Source organism: Mytilus edulis, chromosome 3 (assembly GCF_963676685.1).
Source record: "Mytilus edulis chromosome 3, xbMytEdul2.2, whole genome shotgun sequence".
Classification (NCBI taxonomy): Eukaryota; Metazoa; Mollusca; class Bivalvia; order Mytilida; family Mytilidae; genus Mytilus; species Mytilus edulis.
Window position 1 is genome coordinate 71,629,627 of NC_092346.1, and position 19,824 is coordinate 71,649,450.

The window sequence follows — 19,824 nt, forward strand, 5'->3', positions numbered from 1 at the left end:
TGATTAAGAGTGAGACACATCTGTTAAACCTTCACATACGCATAGCCTGATTTAAGGTTAAACCCATCCGTAAATGTCTTTCTCTTATGTTAGTTATCCACTCACGGCTACTTGCACTCATTTAGTCTTCTCTGTTGAATAAAACCGAAAGTTACTTTAAACTAGTAAATATCTATTTTGGTATATCTATTTGGTACTATTTTCAAACACACTGAATCATAATATACGTATAATTCAAATATCAAAACACCGCGAATTTAACTGAAGAAGACACGGTAGATATAATACTTCTGCTTGTAGGGATAAGATGTAAGAGATGGCTAAACTGCCTTAAAACATTCAATTAAGAACTGCCAGTCCTTATATAAATTGTATGCTTAAAATGCGACTTGATGATGACGTTCGCTGCGGAGTCAGCCGATTTTAAACGCTCGGATTACGTAGAAAATCATAAAGATAACCTAATATTTTAGAGGGTGTTCAGACAAACAATTTTCGTTTCTATGGTTTCTTTTAGTTATAATATAATCTTAACGTGAAAAGTGAATTTAGTTATTTGTCAGCGAGATAAGCTCACAAATTGATACCATAAGCATTACAAAATTCGGAGAGAAAAAACCGCACGAGGCATACGATGGCACACATTTAAGTCCATATAATGGGTTCTCAATGGCCCAGCGTCCTAAGTAGTCCTTGACTCCCAACTACTGTATCACTAGCCATTCAAAACTGAGGCTGTTAGTTCGATCTCCGCACATGGTAGGTGTGATGACGTCAATACAGTTAATTTCCTGCCGAAGGTATGATCTCCAGGTTTCCTTTACCAAAAATAAAATGGCCGCCACGAAATAGGCAATAGTGATGAACACCGACAAATATAATTTAGATGAAATAACGAAAAGGGTGCAAAATATCAAATGAGTAAGATTCTGTGAAAATGTTGACCACAATTTTGTAAGGGAGCACAGAGGCAGTAACAGATACAAAAATAGACAGAAGCATGAAGGAAGTATGTTCTTTTATGTCATTATGTTAGTCTATTGATTAAGATTGTTTTTTAAATGGATTAAATTTCTGAAATCTAATTACACACCTTTAGGATTTGTTGATATTTGTTTCTGTTTTAATTCGTCCCATGTTTTATGACTTTTGGACATTTTAAATCTTTAGCAATTGTATAGTTAACTTTTCATTCCTAAAGATTGTAAGTGTTTGGTTATATTGTCGTTTGGTTGCGTTGATGTCTCATTGACGTAAACACATCTCTTATAATCATATTTATTAATTGTTCCTATTTCATGTTGCATAATCTTGTAGGTCATTTTCTAGTTGAATTTAAACAATTCAGGTCAGGGAAGTATCCTCTCTATATCTTCAACTTTTATTGAAGCGCGTTAATTAAAAAAAACACAATATCACTTTCGATAGTTATTGGTATTTTGAGAATCTTTGGATAAAGACGAAACTAATTATAATAGATGAATCGTCACTGTCAAAACTTTAGAAAACATAATTGTCATATATACCATAGTTGTGATTATATTAATTTAAAGCGTACTTTTATTTTCATATAAATCGTTTAAGACAATACGCTGGAAACAACAACAATAAAATGAAATGCCTTTTATCCATTTAGCTTTTTAACAGATGATGGAAATTCAAACTCAAGATAACTGTGAGAAAGGAATATTGGCAAATGTCAAAGCACTTTTTAGAGTACCATGAAACCAATATATCAATGAAACACAACTAATTTTAAATTATAATTTAGCTTAGTTTTAATTTTGTTTAAAGAGGTAACGCATGGCAATCTTTGTGTATTCGAAGTGACTTTGTCGTAAAACAATTATCGAAAACTCTGTACTGGTCTTCAGTTTAGATTGAAATAGTGTACTAACAGATTAGAAAGTCAACAAGGGGCAACCAAAACCATAAGTGGGAGAAAGAAGAACAAGAACTATTCCTTGGTCATTAGAAAAGAGAATACACAAAACACCACATAGCAACTTAAAATGTTGTTATGAATACCTCGAATTTGTTAATTTCTTTTTGGAACTTCCGAAAAAATATCGTTCTAGGATCCGATTTGTATTTCCAAATTATCATTATTGGTAAGTCCTTCTAAGTTCATAATTCAAAAAAAAGGATGCAAGTTGGTGACGTTTTATGTCTACACTGTAAAATTCTAGGTTTTATAGCGAAGTTGGATTCAATATCGCTTGACATCAAGTCGAATTGTTTCATTTCAATAATGAAATAAATGTCATTTCCAATTTTGTTGCATTATTTGTATTAAGCAACATTTTCTTAAATCGCAATATGAAATCTCGCATTTTTGTTCATTGATAAACAATCGCAAAAATAAATGAACGCGAAATTTTCTGAATTTACAGTAAATGTTATTATTATTCGAATAACAGACACCATTAAAATAATTTCAACGCTAGACACTAAACAAGCTGTCGAACATGATCGTCTAATTTTACACGAAACTGAATGAAGTTGAAAATCACAAATCAATTGCTCTTGCACTTATTCTTTAAAAAAATCCAAAGGAGACTTATTAAGAAGGGATATAATTACGATACTGTTGTCAAGTCATTAAAGATTGCATATTTTGGCGTTAATATTGAGTCATTGATAAGGTCTTTGCATCGGAACTAAACACATTTATTCTAAAAACAGTTGTTGGCATGACACGGGTTATGTTCTTCTCATATATGTTATGATGGTATGATACTAAACCCCTAACGGGAAGGATTGTGCCTGATGTTCATATGATGAAATCATAATCTTTCAGTCAGTTTAGTTGAAGTCTGGAGCTGGCATGTCAGTTAACTGCTAGTAGTCTGTTGTTATTTATGTATTATTGTCATTTTGTTTATTTTCTTTGGTTACATCTTCTGACATCAGACTCGGATTTTTCTTGAACTGAATTTTAATGTGCGTATTGTTATGCGTTTACTTTACTACATTGGCTAGAGGTATAGGGGGAGGGTTGAGATCTCACAAACATGTTTAACCCCGCCGCATTTTTGCGCCTGTCCCAAGTCAGGAGCCTCTGGCCTTTGTTAGTCTTGTATTATTTTAATTTTAGTTTCTTGTGTACAATTTGGAAATTAGTATGGCGTTCATTATCCCTGGACTAGTATATATTTGTTTAGGGGCCAGCTGAAGGACGCCTCCGGGTGCGGGAATTTCTCGCTACATTGAAGACCTGTTGGTGACCCTCTGCTGTTGTTTTTTTTTTTTTTTTATTTGGGCGGGTTGTTGTCCCTTTGACACATTCCCCATTTCCATTTTCAATTTTAAGATTATAGAACAATTGCAAATTAGCCCCCATTTTGCCTATTTAAAGAGTGGAAACTAGTCCTTCTGTGTCTAATGATCAGGACAATAAGAAACATCTTGGAAAAATGTATGTAACATCCTTATTTAAAATAAACTTTGATACAACAGGACGTATGACCTTTAACCAGTATAATGGAGTTCAATGCGACTGTCATACAAGTGAGAGGTTTAGCTATATAAAACCAGGTTAAATCCACCATTTTCTACATAACGAAATGTTTGTACCAAGTCAGGAAAAATAAGCTGTCTTTCAATCTTTAGATAAACTCATCATATAGATACCAGGATTCAAATTTTGTATTTGCGCCAGATGCGCAATTCGTCTACATAAGACTCAATAGTGACGCTCGACTCAAAAAAACGTTGTAAGGCCAAATAAACTACGCAGATAAAGAGCATTGAGAACCAAAAATTCATAAAAAATTACCAAATACAGCTTAGGTAATTAATATACTAGATGTGCTTTTGCCATTTTATAAAGGACTTTCTATTTTGAATTTCCCATGAAATTCGGTATTTTTGTTATTTACTAGTAACTGGTTCCTTAATTCTGTAAAAAATGAATACTTTTTCAAATAATCGATTTAACTAAATTGTCTTATCTTTAGACGGAATGTCTCATACGACAGACACTTTTTCAAATCACAAGCGCGTTGTTCTGTGTAGTGGAATTTTACCTTCAAATTTCATATGTATTGTCATAGTGTCTCTAGTGTAATTATAATCCGGATACCTTTGATAACTATTTACACCACTGGGTCAATACCACTGCTGGTTGGCACAACTTTTTGGAATTTTATATTCTCAATGCTCTTTAACTTAAAACTTGTTTGGCTTTATAAATATTTTGATACGAGCGTCACTGATGAGTCTTATGTAGAAGAAACGCGCGTGTGGCGTACTAAATTTTAATCCTAGTACCTTTGATAACTATTTACACCACTGGGTCGATGCCACTGCTGGTGGACGTGTCGTCCCCGATGGTATCACCAGCACAGTAGTCAACACTTCGGTGTTGACATGAATATCAATAATGTGGTAATTTTTATAAATTTCCTGTTTACAAAACTTTTTTAATTTTTCGAAAAACTAAGTATTTTTTTATCCCAGGCATAGATTACCTTAGCCGTATTTGGCAAAACTTTTTGGAATTATGGATCCTCAATGCTCTTCAACTTTATACTTGTTTGGCTTTATAGATATTTTGATATGAGCGTCACTGATGAGTCTTATGTAGACGAAACGCGCGTCTGGCGTACTTAATTAAATCCTGGTACCTTTGATAACTATTGACACAAATTGTGAAACTTGCAAAAAAAACCGTTTTTCGTGAAAATTATAATAGAGGGTGAATCAATATAGAAAAAAAGACCAGGTTACATCTTAAAACTTTAAGGGCTTAAAGTTGACCCCCTCCACAAAAACAGTACAGCTATGAGTGTAATTTCATTTTCTGGAATATGTGACCGACAACGTGAATACATTTTCACTGATACAGGAATGATAAGACTATTTTAGTTCAATGCGATTATTGAGAGAAAAAAAAGACATCGATCGCTTCTTGATTCGCTAAAGGTTTACTCAAGACGGTGAATGATAATTGACTGTATATGTTGGTCGAGCAGAATTACGCCGAGTTTAAATATAACATCTTTTATGGTACATTGATTATTTCTAGTACAATCAAGTGTATTATACAAATAGAAGTTTTTGACAACATTTGCTTTCGATTTCCTCTGAATACTAAAACTAGTGTGTCGTGTTGTCGTTAATTATTATTTCAATTTAGGATAATTCTTTCTGCCTTTACAACAGTGCTTATAAAACTTGAACAATTCGGTTATAAAAAGTAAAGGATTACATAATCCTTGGGGTTATTTTTGTATTTTTGAAACAATTTAGTTTTATATTTCCGAAACAAAGGTTAAAGGAAAATTCACTGATAATTTGTTTATGTCTTGTTTTAATACAAAGCAGCATGTTTAACATTCTTCTGCACAAACATTGACAAATTATTTCAGTTAGATAGTTTTTGTCACGCTGGGTTTAGGATGTATAGCCTTGAAAGATGTTAGATTGTTTACGAGTGCTAGCTTAACTGACAAAACTGACCATAAAATTAAAGTCGTTGAAGTAATACGGATTTATATGACAAATCTCATAGTGAATATAAGGCTTGAATCTTTCAATAGTTGGTCTGATGATCACGGTGCTTGCTCACCTTTACTGCTCGTAAACGTGTAGGACTTTAATTCTAACCATAAAAATGAAACTCTAATAACAATAGGAATGTTCAAGTTCCTAGCTTATCTTCAATAGCAATATGGGATATTCCTCAATGAGACAACAACACAAGAACACAATGAAATATCAACAATAACATCTAGTGGACAACAGTCTTCCACCATAAACAGGTGTCTAAATAATATGTCAAGCTCAAAATGATATCGCATTTAAGATATAAATTAAGCAAACATTACCAACATGTATGATTCCTACAAAACATTAACACACGACAACCACTAAGGAGGGGCTCACAACTTTGGAAATGCACATGAATAATAATAATCCTACTTTTAATATAGACCAAAACAAAAAAGAACATAGTATAGTATTTAACGATTAAAATCAATACAGGAAACGTATTTAACTGTAAGATAAATTAACGTTAAAACTGATAGCAAAACCACAAGTACAGATGTAGTAATAATTAAAGCGTGTCGAAGAATGCGAGCAGCTACTGTAATAAAACTTGATATGTACTCTTACAACTCAACAAGGTCGTACACATGTACAGTATAGTACAAGGTTTTAGATAGAAAAAGACACTCTTTTGCAATGCCTAGAACAATTAAAGAATAGCAATGCTGAAAACAAAACATATAATTTAGTATTGCTTTAAACTACAATTAGGACGTTTTGCGAACTATTTTTTTTGTAGGATATACAATTAAAATGATTGTACAACAACGTTAACTGGCTGAGTGTAATTTATCTCAATCATGTTTTATATTCAAAGAGAAGGTAATATTATAATATATTACGGTTTTTATGCAGTTCTGCTATTGTCGTATATGGTATCAAAATTAGTACGTAATTAGCAAGGGAATATATTTACGACTATATTTGTAGCATTAATCGTCTATTATGTTCTTCTACATATCGAGTAGGAGTTAATCCACCACTTTCTACATGAAAAAATGTCCGTACCATGCTAGGTATATGACAGTTGTTATCCCTTTGTTTGATCTGTTTGAGAATTTGATTTTGCAATTTGATAATGAACTTTCCGTTTTGAATTTTCTTCTGAGTTCAGTATTTTTGTTATTTTACTTTTTACACTCAGCTATGGTAAATTTTGAATTCTTCTCTTTTATTTTTGCTTAATATGTACATTGTCTATATGCCATTTGTGTTTTTTGTTGAAACAGTTAGTATTTGTTTTATAGTGACTAAGATTAGATGACAATTTTGACTGCTGTACTCCAATTGTTTTATGTTATTACCTATCATTTCTGTTTGTTTTGCTAACACATTTTGTTAAAATAATGAAATTCAATTCGAATGCCATACATGTGAGGGGGTTAGCTAGCTAGAAAACTATGTTTAATCCAAATTTCTACATCAGGAAATGCCTGTGCCAAGTCAGGAATATAACTGTCACAGTTGTTTTCCATTCGTAATATGTGTTTGAACTTTTGATTTTGCCATTTTTGCTTAATATGTGCATTGTCTATATGCCATTTTGTGTTTCTTTGTAAAAAGTTACTGATTGTTTTTGTCGTGACTAATATAAGTTTACAACCATTTTGTTGACTGCTTTACTCCAAGTATTTTTAACGTTATTACCTATCATGTCTGTTTGTTTTGCTAACACATTTTGTCAATATAATGTCACCGTTGTTTTCTATTTGTAAATTGTGTTTCAGCTTTTGATTTTGCCATTTTATTAAGGACTTTCAATTTCAATTTCCTTTCGAGTTTGGTATTTTTATTATTTTACTTTTTACACATCTGTTAAATTTAACTTCCGCAAAACTTGTTCTTAGACTAAAACGTCAAGCCTCGGTCACACCTTACCGGATAGCTCAAACGGACGCCTAACGGATAACTTTTTTTTAAATCCGTTCATGTCCGTTAGACGTCCGTCTATATCCGTTGCATGTCCGCTAAGCATACGTTTTATCCGTCGACGTCCGTTCTGTCCGGTGGAAAATTTTGAGCATGTTCAAAACTTTGAACGGACGTCCAACGGATAAAATGTCCGTTAGGCGTCCGTTTTGTACGGTACTCGTCCGTTTCGTTTCCGTTTTGTATCCGTTACGTGTCAGTTATACATCCGTTGGAGGTCTGGAAGATAAATTCACCAACGGACTTCTACCGGACGTTTAACGGATAAAACGGATGTTGAACGGATGAGAAACTGACTTCTATCGGACGTATAACGGATAAAACGGACGATGAACGGATCTGAAACGGATAAATGCCAATTGAAAATTTCGCGTCAGAAATGCCAATTATTGGTATGTCAGATTTCTTAAGGTTCATGAATTCTTATTATTCATAATCGATCTTAGAGTATAGGCACGTCAACACAATCAAGCAGTTCTTATTCAGGCCAGACACTGCCCTTTGGCGGAATTTTGAAGAACAAACCATAACCTGTTACAAAGAAACATTTTAATTATTTATGCGATTTACATGTATTATTATTGTCGCCTTTGATATTTCCGTATATCTTGTTCATCCGTTTTATCCGGTACGCTTCCGTTATGTGTCCGTTTCATGCGGTATTCGTCCGTTGGATGTACGTTCGACATCCGTTCTGTCCGGTACGTGTCCGTTTCTCGTACGTTACATATCCGGTGTGTGTACGTTATGCATGCGTTACACGTCCGTTTTATTCGGTCAGTACATCAACGGACTCCCAACGGATAACAATTTTGTCAACGGACAACTTTTATTTTCATCCGTTAGTCGTCCGTTCGTGTTATCCGGTAAGGTGTAACCGAAGCTTCAGTAAATGTCTTTCTAACATGATTGCTACCCATTCACGGAACTGTTTTGTGGATTGTACTCCTGTGGTCTTCTCTGTTGAAAACAACTACAACTTAAATAAAACTCGTAAATATCTATTCTGGTAAATCTATTTACTAAAGTAGTTCGAACATTAACCTAAGACTCATTTCCATTTGTCAAAACAAGGATCCAATCCCTTATGATTCTTACATCTACTCCTACGTATAACTCACGTAGTAAAACATCGGAGATTTTAACTAAAGAAGACCAGGTAGATATAATTTACCTGTTTGGAAAGGATAAAATCCAAACCTAGACAATTCATTCAATTAAGAACTGTCAGTTCTTGTTCTTCTTATATAAACATATTGCTAAAAATACTATCGGATGGTGAAGATCACGGTGGAAACAACAGGTTTTAAAGTAGAAAATAATAATAGCCTTATTCGTGGAGGATGTGCTGACAAATGATTTTCGTTTCTATGCATATAAACGTTACATGAAATGTTCAGTTTAGCTATATGTCTGCGAGGCTAGTTCACAAATTGATACCACGAGCTTTGTTTTTCGGATAAAAAAAAGTTTACTGTATTGTGTTGATATGACAAAGTCCAAATTTGGGGATTCAATGTCTAATTACTGTATAACTGAAAAAGATATAAAATACTCTTCACTTTGGATGTTAACAGCTATGATGATTATACTACTGGCGAATGTGCCTGTGGTTTGTTGTTAGGTTTGTTATTGTGGGAGGGGGGGCGGAGACATTTTTCCAGAGATCAATTTTTTCGGAATAACTTTTCATTCATTTTGTTAAAAAAAAGATTTTACTTTCTCAAGGCAAGTTGATCTTTGTGAAGTTTTAATTCTTTCAGACCATTCTTTTCTAATTATTTCTACAGTAATATTTTTCCCTCACTTTAGGAACTGATTTCTGATGAAGGTTAATAAATAGATACCCATTTGATAGATGGAAAATGTTACACTTTGTCAATATCACTGTTTTGAGCTGTGATTCATCAGGGTTGCATCCGACAAGTATAGTTAATGTTGTGAAAGTTATTATTAATTCATAGTAATTGTGTTAATTTAACAGAAAAAAAGAAGGTTACAACTCTTACAGACAATGTTTTTCTGAAATATTTATGCATTTACCTGAATAAAATACAAATGCAACAATGATAACACATTTTTGAATTTTTTTATATTGATTCAGTTAGTTATTCAAAATGGATTACGGGTACAAATGTTGGTAGGAACAACAGAGAGGAAAACACAAGATAAGTGATATCATTACGTGCTGTTAAGGCGGCGGAAAAGTGGGCTTGTGATCGCCGACTTCATCATATATTTCATTGAATAACGATATCAACATTTAATTCAGGAAACAGATGTTACACGAGTAATCACAGAACAATATATTACGGTTTATAATTATAATTTGATTTTTGGGATATTGTTTGTTGTTTTTATAAATAATTACCTTATCTGTTTAACATTTTTTTGGAAATGCTCAGTACCAAACTCGAAGTAGAATAAATGTACGAAGAATTGCATTGGTGGTGGTGGTCTTCATTCTTTAATTCTTAAGTCATGTTTGCCCATTATTCTCTATTCTTTTTTCTTCGCCGATTTTTCTTTGTTATGTTTACCCCATCTATATCTCTTGTATTTCCAAAAGATAAATAAAAACCCCAGCCCAGAGTATCTAAATTCTACAATGATTGTTAGAGTTTACGAATAAATACGAAGTGAAAGGTCAGTTCCCCCCGGATTTGTATCAAGAAAGGTTCATTTATAGTTTTTTTTATTGTCAATGTTGACGGATTCAAAGATAATTTCTGTCCCAATCCACATTCTCCCTCGTTTTCCTCTACATTATAAATCTCCGACCATAATCAAGATTAGATAACTGTGTAACACCTTGTGATTTGGTCCATTACGTTTTAGTCATTAATTCATATTGAAAACAAAGCAAAAACAATCAAGCAAATGTAAAAATTCGTTTGTATTACAAAAAGTAAAATAATAATAATACCGAACTTCAAGGAAAATTGAAATAAGAAAGTCCTTTATGAAATGGCAAAATCAAAAGCTCAAACACATAAAACGATTGAAAAACAACTGTCATATTTATGACTTGGTACAGACATTTCCTTATGAGATAGTGGTGGATTAAATCTGGTTTTACAGCTTCTGAACATTCCAATAAACAGCATTCTTTCACACGAATGTTTATAATTCCATATACTATATATGTATATAGTCGGTAAACATGAAATTTTCTTGTACGAGTTTAAAAAACAGAGAGAAAAGATGAGGTATGATAACCACCAGTATCTACCAATGGAACAACAATATTGAGACCAAAGAACATAGAGATAAACAATTACAGATCACCACAATGAGGCTATAAATTCCCTGGATTGTGTTGTATTGCATGATTATTCTTTAAGTCGGGTTATGATTTTCTTTCTAACTATGACAAATACTATGTATGTGAAGAAATAGGAAAATATCAAAAATAATAAAAATAAAAAAAGTCGAGTTAAAACACACAACATCGTAATGGAAAAAAAAAGAAAAACACGAAAAGATAAACAAATGTTCACAGCCACTACACACAAAATGAAGTAACACTGCCTGACCCCCATCAAATCAGTTGGTGAACCCCTATGCTCCATAAGGGTAAGTACATTTTAGTTTGGATAACCTGCTCAACTTGTTTAACTTCTCGTAGTACATTCTTCTCAAAATACAGTGAACAGATCAGTGTTCAAAATCTGTGAGGGTTTACATAATTTTTCAAATTATTAAAAATATGTATAATTGGTACTCTATGGAAATTAACTCTATATACTGTCTTTATTTCTTTTTTCTCTATTAACTTTTTTTTTTACTTTGATGAATTGTCATATGGAAATTACTACAAGCAACGCAATCAATTATAGTTATCCACTGTGAGATTAAGATAACTAAATCTTCATGTCTATTCATATATTTGTACAGTTCTTAATCATTCCCGGAAATTTTATATCTACATACGATTCAAATTATTTCTAAAAACTGCAACAATAATTCATGTTCGGTTGTATTGCAAACTATATAAGAAATTTGCATAATTTTTATTAGTATTGAAAATAAAGACGTCAAACAAATTGAAGGTACACCAATAAGAAACTTGTCTCATTCTAAATGATGATAGATCACAATTTGTCGTTTCTAGAAATGGTATTTCGGATGTAAACTTGGTAGAGAAAAATGACATACAATCAAGTTTAGATTAAACGGATTTTATTTTTATTAAGGAACTATTTTCTGGTTATCCGGTTGCATTAGTTAATGATTGTTCGGCACGATTTGTGTATTTGTCAATTACATAGGAAAGCGACAGTCTGATTTGCTGATAGTTTTCTATGGGCAGCAGCGAGGTTTGACGGTAACTATTTAAATCAATATTAACATTTCTTAGAAAAGCATCATGATTGTCCAATTATCACAGTTTTCTTTGTTTTATTAACTGCAACGTGTTAATAAGTTCTCATTTATTTCAGGTACTTCAACCATGAAACCATTTCTTTGAGAGAAAGGGTGTTATCATGTTAAATATTCCTATCAAAATGATTCCACCAACAATGTTTCACAGAAGGAATTCTACTTTTGTTTGGTTCAACATACAATACAATTCATAACTTTTTATAAATTTGTGTGATCAAATCCAATGGAAATAATATCTGGACAACACAATAAAGCCGTCATTGTAAACGGGACAGTAAATATGTTGGGAAATCATAGTCACTTAAAAAATAATTCGATGGAATTTAATGGAACTGTAGATGATTATGATGAATATGGTTGTCCCCTTATGGGGTATCCGCATGCCGATTTTACACAGATAACTTCCGTTTACAGTGTTCTTATCATAGTGTATGTACTAATCATGATGATGGCAATCTTTGGTAATATTCTAGTAATATGGACCGTTTGGAGAAATGCTCACATGCACACTGTAACAAATTATTACATTGTGAATTTAGCAATTTCTGACTTTTTGGTGGCTTCCATCGATATGCCGCTCAAATTGTTAGAATATACCTCTCCATGTCAGTGGCACATATTTAACAGCGACAACCTGTGTGCTTTTTTATCTTATACATTGCCAATTTTCGTGTTTGCAAGTGTGTTAACATTGGTTGCTATATCTCTAGAGAGGTGAGTTTACTTTTTTTCATACTGTGAGTAACATTTCAAATGAATCTGTATGTATCAGATTTTCTACAATCTATATCTACCAAGCACTTCCCCTCCATTAAATAAGGTTAACTATACTTTTTTTTAGTTTATTAGAAAGTTTGTTTTGATACTAAACTTATGTAGTTAGAAAACTCAAGGAACGGTTGTCATAAGGAAACAGAAAAGATTAAAAGGAAAAGGAAAAGTAAAAACATATATACTTAACTGGCTCAAATTTAAGACAAAAGTCCAGAGTGGACTGGGGAAGAGGAGGTTTTTGTCATGTGACAACGACAGATTACTTACAACTAAGGTGCTTTATAGAAGGTCTGACTTTGGTGCTTGACATATGGAAAAGATCCTGGTCTCATTTAATCCTGGTACCTTTGATAACTATTTACACCACTGGGTCGATGCCACTGCTGGTGGACGTTTCGTCCCCGAGGGTATCACCAGCCCAGTAGTCAGCACTCCGGTGTTGACATGAATATCAATAATGTGGTCATTTTAATAAATTTCCTGTTTACCAAATTTAGAATTTTTCAAAACTAAGGTTTTGCTTATCCCAGGCATAGATTACCTTAGCCGTATTTGGCACAACTTTTTGGAATTTTGGATCCTCAATGCTCTTCAACTTTGTACTTGTTTGGCTTTATAAATATGTTGATATGAGCGTCACTGATGAGTCTTATGTAGACGAAACGCGCGTCTGGCGTACTAAATTATAATCCTGGTACCTTTGATAACTATTAACACTGGTGCTCCTTAGGGACATGACTCATGTGATGAAACCAATAATATTTTGAAATGTTTTACTAAAGAAACACTATATCTAGAGTGTAAATCCACTATATAATCACAATATAACCATTGTATCATGTGAACATTCCTAATGGATTTAAACGATGAATTTTATGATACACAGTTATTGAAAATTCTTGTCTTTAAATATCCTAAACAACATATACGTACAAAAATACCTCTACTGTCCCTCAAAAACAAAGTTTTTAAACTGAATGTCAGATACAACGAAAATATCTGCCAACAGTTGCCAATCATGGTATATTTATTCATAATATATTTAGATAAGATTCTCCTAGTAAATACTTAGATTTGAATTGGGTTTTTTTTCTTTAAAGACGACTTACAATAATACGCTTGAAATCCTCTTGCCTGTTAATGCTATATGTGTTGTATTGCCGTCACATTGATGTTAATATATCATCACTGTTCTTTTATTCATGGGTTGGATATAAGGTTCTTAATTTTATTGTATGCATTTTTTTTTAACTCAGATACATAAATAATATACAAGAACACGATTTGTTTAAATATTTTTCCGCTCAGAGAGTGAGCGTTATATTGCATTTCCCTTGTCTATCAATACGTCAATCCGTAACTGTCGTTTAAATTTACTCAATTCTGTATAAGATTTGTTCACTGTTTGATAGTTCCTTAAATGTTTATCTGACCAATCAGCCTGGAATTTATTTTTCGTCGGAAATGTCTCAGCTTTTTATAATGGAATGATATGATATTTCGTCTGGCGTTTTATATTGATGATTTGTATATCGTGCTTGCGATGTTGAGATTATGATATCTTCCAGATAGTCATTTCCTGTTAGTTGAATATCAGAATTTTATTAAGCCATATAAACAAGGATTTTTGTTTTGTCAATTTTATATAACGAGTGGGATATTCTTTCCATGACATCGAGGCAACTTCATGCTAAATGCCTTATCGTAGGCAGGTGAAATAATTTCCGGTCTTTTAATCCGATTCTTTTCGGGTTGAAGTTTAAGTTCAAGGTAGTTAACTATGCACTTGTGGTCATGTGATCAAATCACATTCTGAATGAGACGTGACCTTAAAATATATGCCAAACGTGTTTTTTACACATATTTCGCGGTTACCGTTATAGTGTAAAGTAATTCATCGTGAATTTATGTTCCTTATACAGAAATTGAGAGGTCAAAGTTGTGCTACTGTATACATAACATAGAAAAAATGTTAAAATCTGTTGATTGTCTAATCAAAGCAAATATCAATTAACAGATGAACAAAAGACAAAGGGGACTTGCATTATTGAAAGCTAATTCAAAGCCAATAACTGTTACAACTAATAAATAAATCATGTTATCCCAGACTTAAGTATCAATCAGTACACCAACAACAGTTACTTATTAAGTGAAAAAAAGTTATAAAAATTCTGAGAAGAATCTGACATTGTCTTGTTTTTGTTTTTGGTGAAATTCCGCTTTTCATTTTAAGACTTTTCTAAAATCTTGAAAAGCTACTTTCTGATCAAAAAGGTGTTTCAAGGGCTTCAATCAAGCCAGGGAACTATTCAATATCTATTTACTGGAATTTGATAATGAAAGTATATTAAATAAAACATTTTTATGGAAAACATATGTTGTTTGGGTTTAACAATTTAGAATTAAGTATTTTTCGAAACAGAATTTATAGCATTTCATATCAAACATATCCAACGGAAAAATACTAAATTTGAAAATCCCTCTTTCTTGTTTATAAATTAAGGCATACTAAATGAATTTCTACTCCCTGGATGTTCCATTTCTTTTTTCATTGGACGCCAAGAGAGAATAAAATAAAGAAGAATACAAATCTTCAATTCTGTGCCTAGGTTTCTGTTGATTTATAGAAAAATCAAAACTAAGTTGTAGCAGCTTTCAGCTTTCTTAATGTTTACTATCCATAAACAAATCTCTATAATTGTAACTAGGGCATATAGTTACATTATAACAGATATTATAGACCTTTGTCTTATCTGAAAAATAACATGGTTACAGTCAAGATAAAGCTTACTAGTTGCTAAAGAGATCATTCTACCATAGACCAAATGACGTAGATATAAGCAACTATAAGTCTTCGTACGACATTCAACAATTAGCAAAACCAATATCGCATAGCAAGCTATAAAAAAAGAAATTCACAGAAATACTTAACTCCGAGGAAAAATCAAAACGGAAAGTCCCTAATCAAATGGCAAATTCCTTACTTGGTACGTGCATTTTCTAATGTAGAAAATGGTGGAATGAACCTGGTTTTTATAGATTGCTAAACCTCCCACTGTTTATTTGGCCTTTTAAACATTTTTTAGTTCGAGCGTCACTGATGAGTCTTTTGTAGACGTGACGCGCGTCTGGCGTAAATATAAAATTTTGGTCGAGTTTACTTGTATGACAGTTGCATCAAATTCCATTGTATTTACAACGATGCGTGAACAAAACAGAAATAATAGGTAAAAATGTAACAAATAAAGGGTACAGCAGTCAACATTGCATAATTATCTTAATCAAGACTAAGGGCGCGATATGACAAATATAAAACTATACATGTTTGGACTTTTATTAACACAACTCTCCATCCAAGTCACAATTTGTAAAAGAACACCATTATAGGTAAAAGTACGGTCTTCTGCACGGAGCCTTCAAGTTGACTCACACCGAACAGCAAGCTATAAAGTGTCCCAAAAATGAATAATGTAAAAAATATTAAAACGGAAAAACCGATTGTCTAATCTTTAAAAAAAAAAAAAAAAAACACAAGAAAACGTAAACACGTATGAACCACATCAACGAACGACATCTACTAAACATTAGATTTCTGACTTAAGACAGGTGCATACAAATGCAGCGGGGTTAAACGTTTTAATAGGTAACAACCTTCACCCTTATCTGAAACAATAGTGTACCATCACAATATAAAAAGACACACTATAAAATATCAATTAAAATTGCTTAAGTCAATCAAAAGACATATTAACACCAGTAAACATACACTGAATGAATACATTTGATCTATGATACAATAGAAATACAAAATCAAAATAAAATAAGGGTTGAACAAATAAGGACAACAGTAGTATACCGCTCTGAGATGTTCAGATTTAAAACAGAAAAACCAATAACTTTGAATAAAAAGTCGCCATATACAATAATATACACACAGGTAAATGAAAGAGTTTTGTTATAAGGTATACAGTATAAATTGAGAATGGAAATACTTTTTACAAATGAATAATTGTGTTGTTCATAGTACGAAGAAGCGAAAAATTATAGTAATACCAAACATTTATCAAAGCTAATATATAGACGAGATATAACCCTGAATAAATAAAGTTTAACATTAAATATCATAAAAACATTACAAATAGTATCAACAGGTCAAATTAACAAAAAGTAAGATGAGAGAGTACTCGCAGATACAGACAGCTAGTTAAAACCCAAAAAAAAACAATGAATAATAAAAAACATGCATCACACTTATGCATGTTTTTGACCTATAATGGATTTTTATAAATTGTTATTTGGATGGAGAGTTGTCTCATTGGCACTCACACCACATCTTCCTATACCTATTAAATCAAGTAAAACACATCCCAGGGATTTATTATTTTACCCTCATGGACTGTCAAAGAAGAAATGACTTATGTAATGCCAAAATTAAATGTATCAACATGCAGTAGGATAGTTAGGAGTGAACTTCTTTATTGAAAAAAATGAATATGGCTCTATACACCGCTTAAAAAGAATACAAATTTGGTAATGTTATAATTTGTTGATGACAAAAATCGATATTTGTGCCAATTTAAACTATATTCAAAGTGTCACATTCCCGTAACATTAATCTCTTTATATTTGAATTACCGGAACTTTATCAATGATTTGAAACAATATGTATACTAGTAAATGAAATGTTCAAAAGATGGTATTGACATGACTGTAAGTTTGATTTATTATAATATTGATTTTTGGTGGTATATATTGTACTAACTGTCAGTAACTGCGAGCACTCACAGATCTGTACTTAGTGTCTTTTTGTTGTTTGGATGTACAAATACCCGGCCAACGTCAATTCTCTTGTAAGATGTATTTCTATTTGTATACATCTGATAAGTTAAGCCTTTTTCGACTGCTTATTATAGTTTGCTTTTATGTTCTACTAGTAAACCACTGTCCCACGTTGAAAAAATATAAACGGAAAGTCCCCAATCAAATGGCATAATCAAAAGCTCAAACACATCACACGAATGGATAACAGCTGTCATATTTTTACTTTGTATAGGCATTTCTGATGTAGAAAATGGTGAATTAAAACTGGTTTTATAGCAAGCCAAACCTCTCACTTGTATGACAGTCGCATTAAATTCCATTATATTGACAATGATGTGTGAACAAAACAAACAGACATCATAATAGGTAAAAATGTCAGTAATACAGCAGTCAACATTGTGTTACAATCACAATCTCTAAAAAAATATATATTTAACACAGAAGCACACAATGGCATATAGACCAAACACATCAGCAAAATGAATAGACAAGAATACACAAATTTACCATTATGATAGTACAATCTGATGAAGCTAACATGTTTAAGTCCCTGTATCATTTTATATGTGCCTGTCCAAAGTCAGGAGCCTGCAATTGCTTGGTTGTGTGTGTGTGTTGATGTTTATCATATGCGTTGTTTGTTTATTGTGCGGTTATTGTATTGTTCTGTTTCACCACTGTCCCAGGATTAGGAAGTGTTGGGAGCCTTTAAGCATGTTTAACCCCTCCACATTGTGTAAATATGTGCCTGTCCCAAGTCAGGAGTCTGTAATTTAGTGGTTGTTGAATATCATATGCGTTGTTTATTGTTTTGTACAGTTCTTGTATTGTTTTATTGCACTATGAACAATGTGTCCGAGTGATACAAAGAAAGTTGTGTGATTGGGTATTGTTAGTTTTCTCATTTGAATAGTTTTACAACTACTGGTGTTAAACGACCTTGACTGGCTTTACATAAGTCATTTCGGGCTTTTATTAGCGGACTTTGCGGTATGGGCGTTGCTCAATGTTGAAAGCCGTACGGTGATTTTTAGTTGTTAATTTCTGTCTCATTTGGTCTCTTCAGAAGAGTTGTCTCATTGACAATCATATCACATCTTCTTTTGTTATATATACAATTAGTTTTAAAAAATCGTTTTAATTATAATAAGAACTTTTGTCCTATCTATAAAACAATCATATAGCTTTTTTAAATCACCAATCAAAGCCTCTTTATTTCTAAAAGAAGACTCTTCACTCTTACCTCCAATGAATAAAGGAAGGCATCGGCAAACAGAAGTACATGTCCGCCGAACAAGTATATTGACAATCAAAACATCAATTCGCTTGATGATGTTAGATTCAGAGAACATTTTCCCCTCTATAGTCAGAGAGGAAATTTTACAAAGTGCGATTCGTTAAAGTTTGCGGTAAGAAAAATTATGAACTAATCATACGTACACTTAATGGCAATCTGTGTTTTCCTATAGACATCATATCGAAGTTAATGCATTGATGTAAAAAAGAAAGTTCCTCTAACAATGATGATGTTTATTAAGATTTTCTCCTTCCATTGCTTGACTCCAACATTAAAGATTTAGTGGTTAGTCTAGGAAGTTCTAAAATATATGACCTCTTTCTAAAGTTTAAAGCGGACTTTGTCAATTACTAGGTGGAATGAAAAGGAGAAAAGAGGACTATAACATCTACTTGTAGGAATGAAAAGGGCTATAACATTTAGAAGATGGAAAAGGGGACTATATAATTTACCTGATAGAACAAAAAGTGAAAAGGGGGAATATGTCGACATCTTCTTGATGGAATGAAATACGACTATGACATTCATAGATGGAATTACAGGGGAATGGGGTTGTCTTAACATTTACTAATGGGATTAAAGGGGAGAAAGGGGTCTTTAACACTTACCAGATGGAATTTAAGGGGTAGTGGACTATACCACTTACTAGATAATTTATGTAGACTAGAAGATTTATTTGGAGAAATTAAAGGGGACCATAACATTTTCTAGATGGAATGAAAGGGAGTATAGTACTAAAATAGTTCTTTGAACCACGAACGCAAAACTTTATAAAATGTATTAAATACGGGATAAGGAATTAGAGCTATAATGAAAAGCAACTAAAAAAATTGATAAGCGAATAGCTTTGGTAATTGTTTGATAAAAGAATTTTTATTCAAAAAGAGATACAATTATTTTTCTCTATTGTATTTTAAAGAAAATCAAACATGAATTAGACATAGAGAATAAGTTTTTATCGTAAACATGTTGCTTTTGATCGACTTGCACAGAGTTATGAACTTCGTGTTATTCAAACTTCACTGCTGTATCGACATGCGTTTTTGTTTAAAACTCAACATCCA

At 32.4% G+C, this 19,824-nt stretch overlaps 1 protein-coding gene across 2 annotated transcripts in view; it reads left to right on the forward strand.

The window, feature by feature from the left end:
- Positions 1–19,824, forward strand: part of LOC139517328 (QRFP-like peptide receptor) — an 89,814-nt gene that overhangs the window by 17,010 nt on the left and 52,980 nt on the right. The window contains exon 2 of one of the 2 annotated variants that reach the window (XM_071308262.1): positions 11,925–12,582. In XM_071308262.1, the coding sequence (XP_071164363.1) occupies positions 12,092–12,582 (491 nt within the window). In that variant the 5' untranslated portion in view covers positions 11,925–12,091. Of the gene's footprint in view, positions 1–11,916; positions 12,583–19,824 lie in introns of those variants that run through there. The other variant, XM_071308261.1, reaches the window with a different exon arrangement.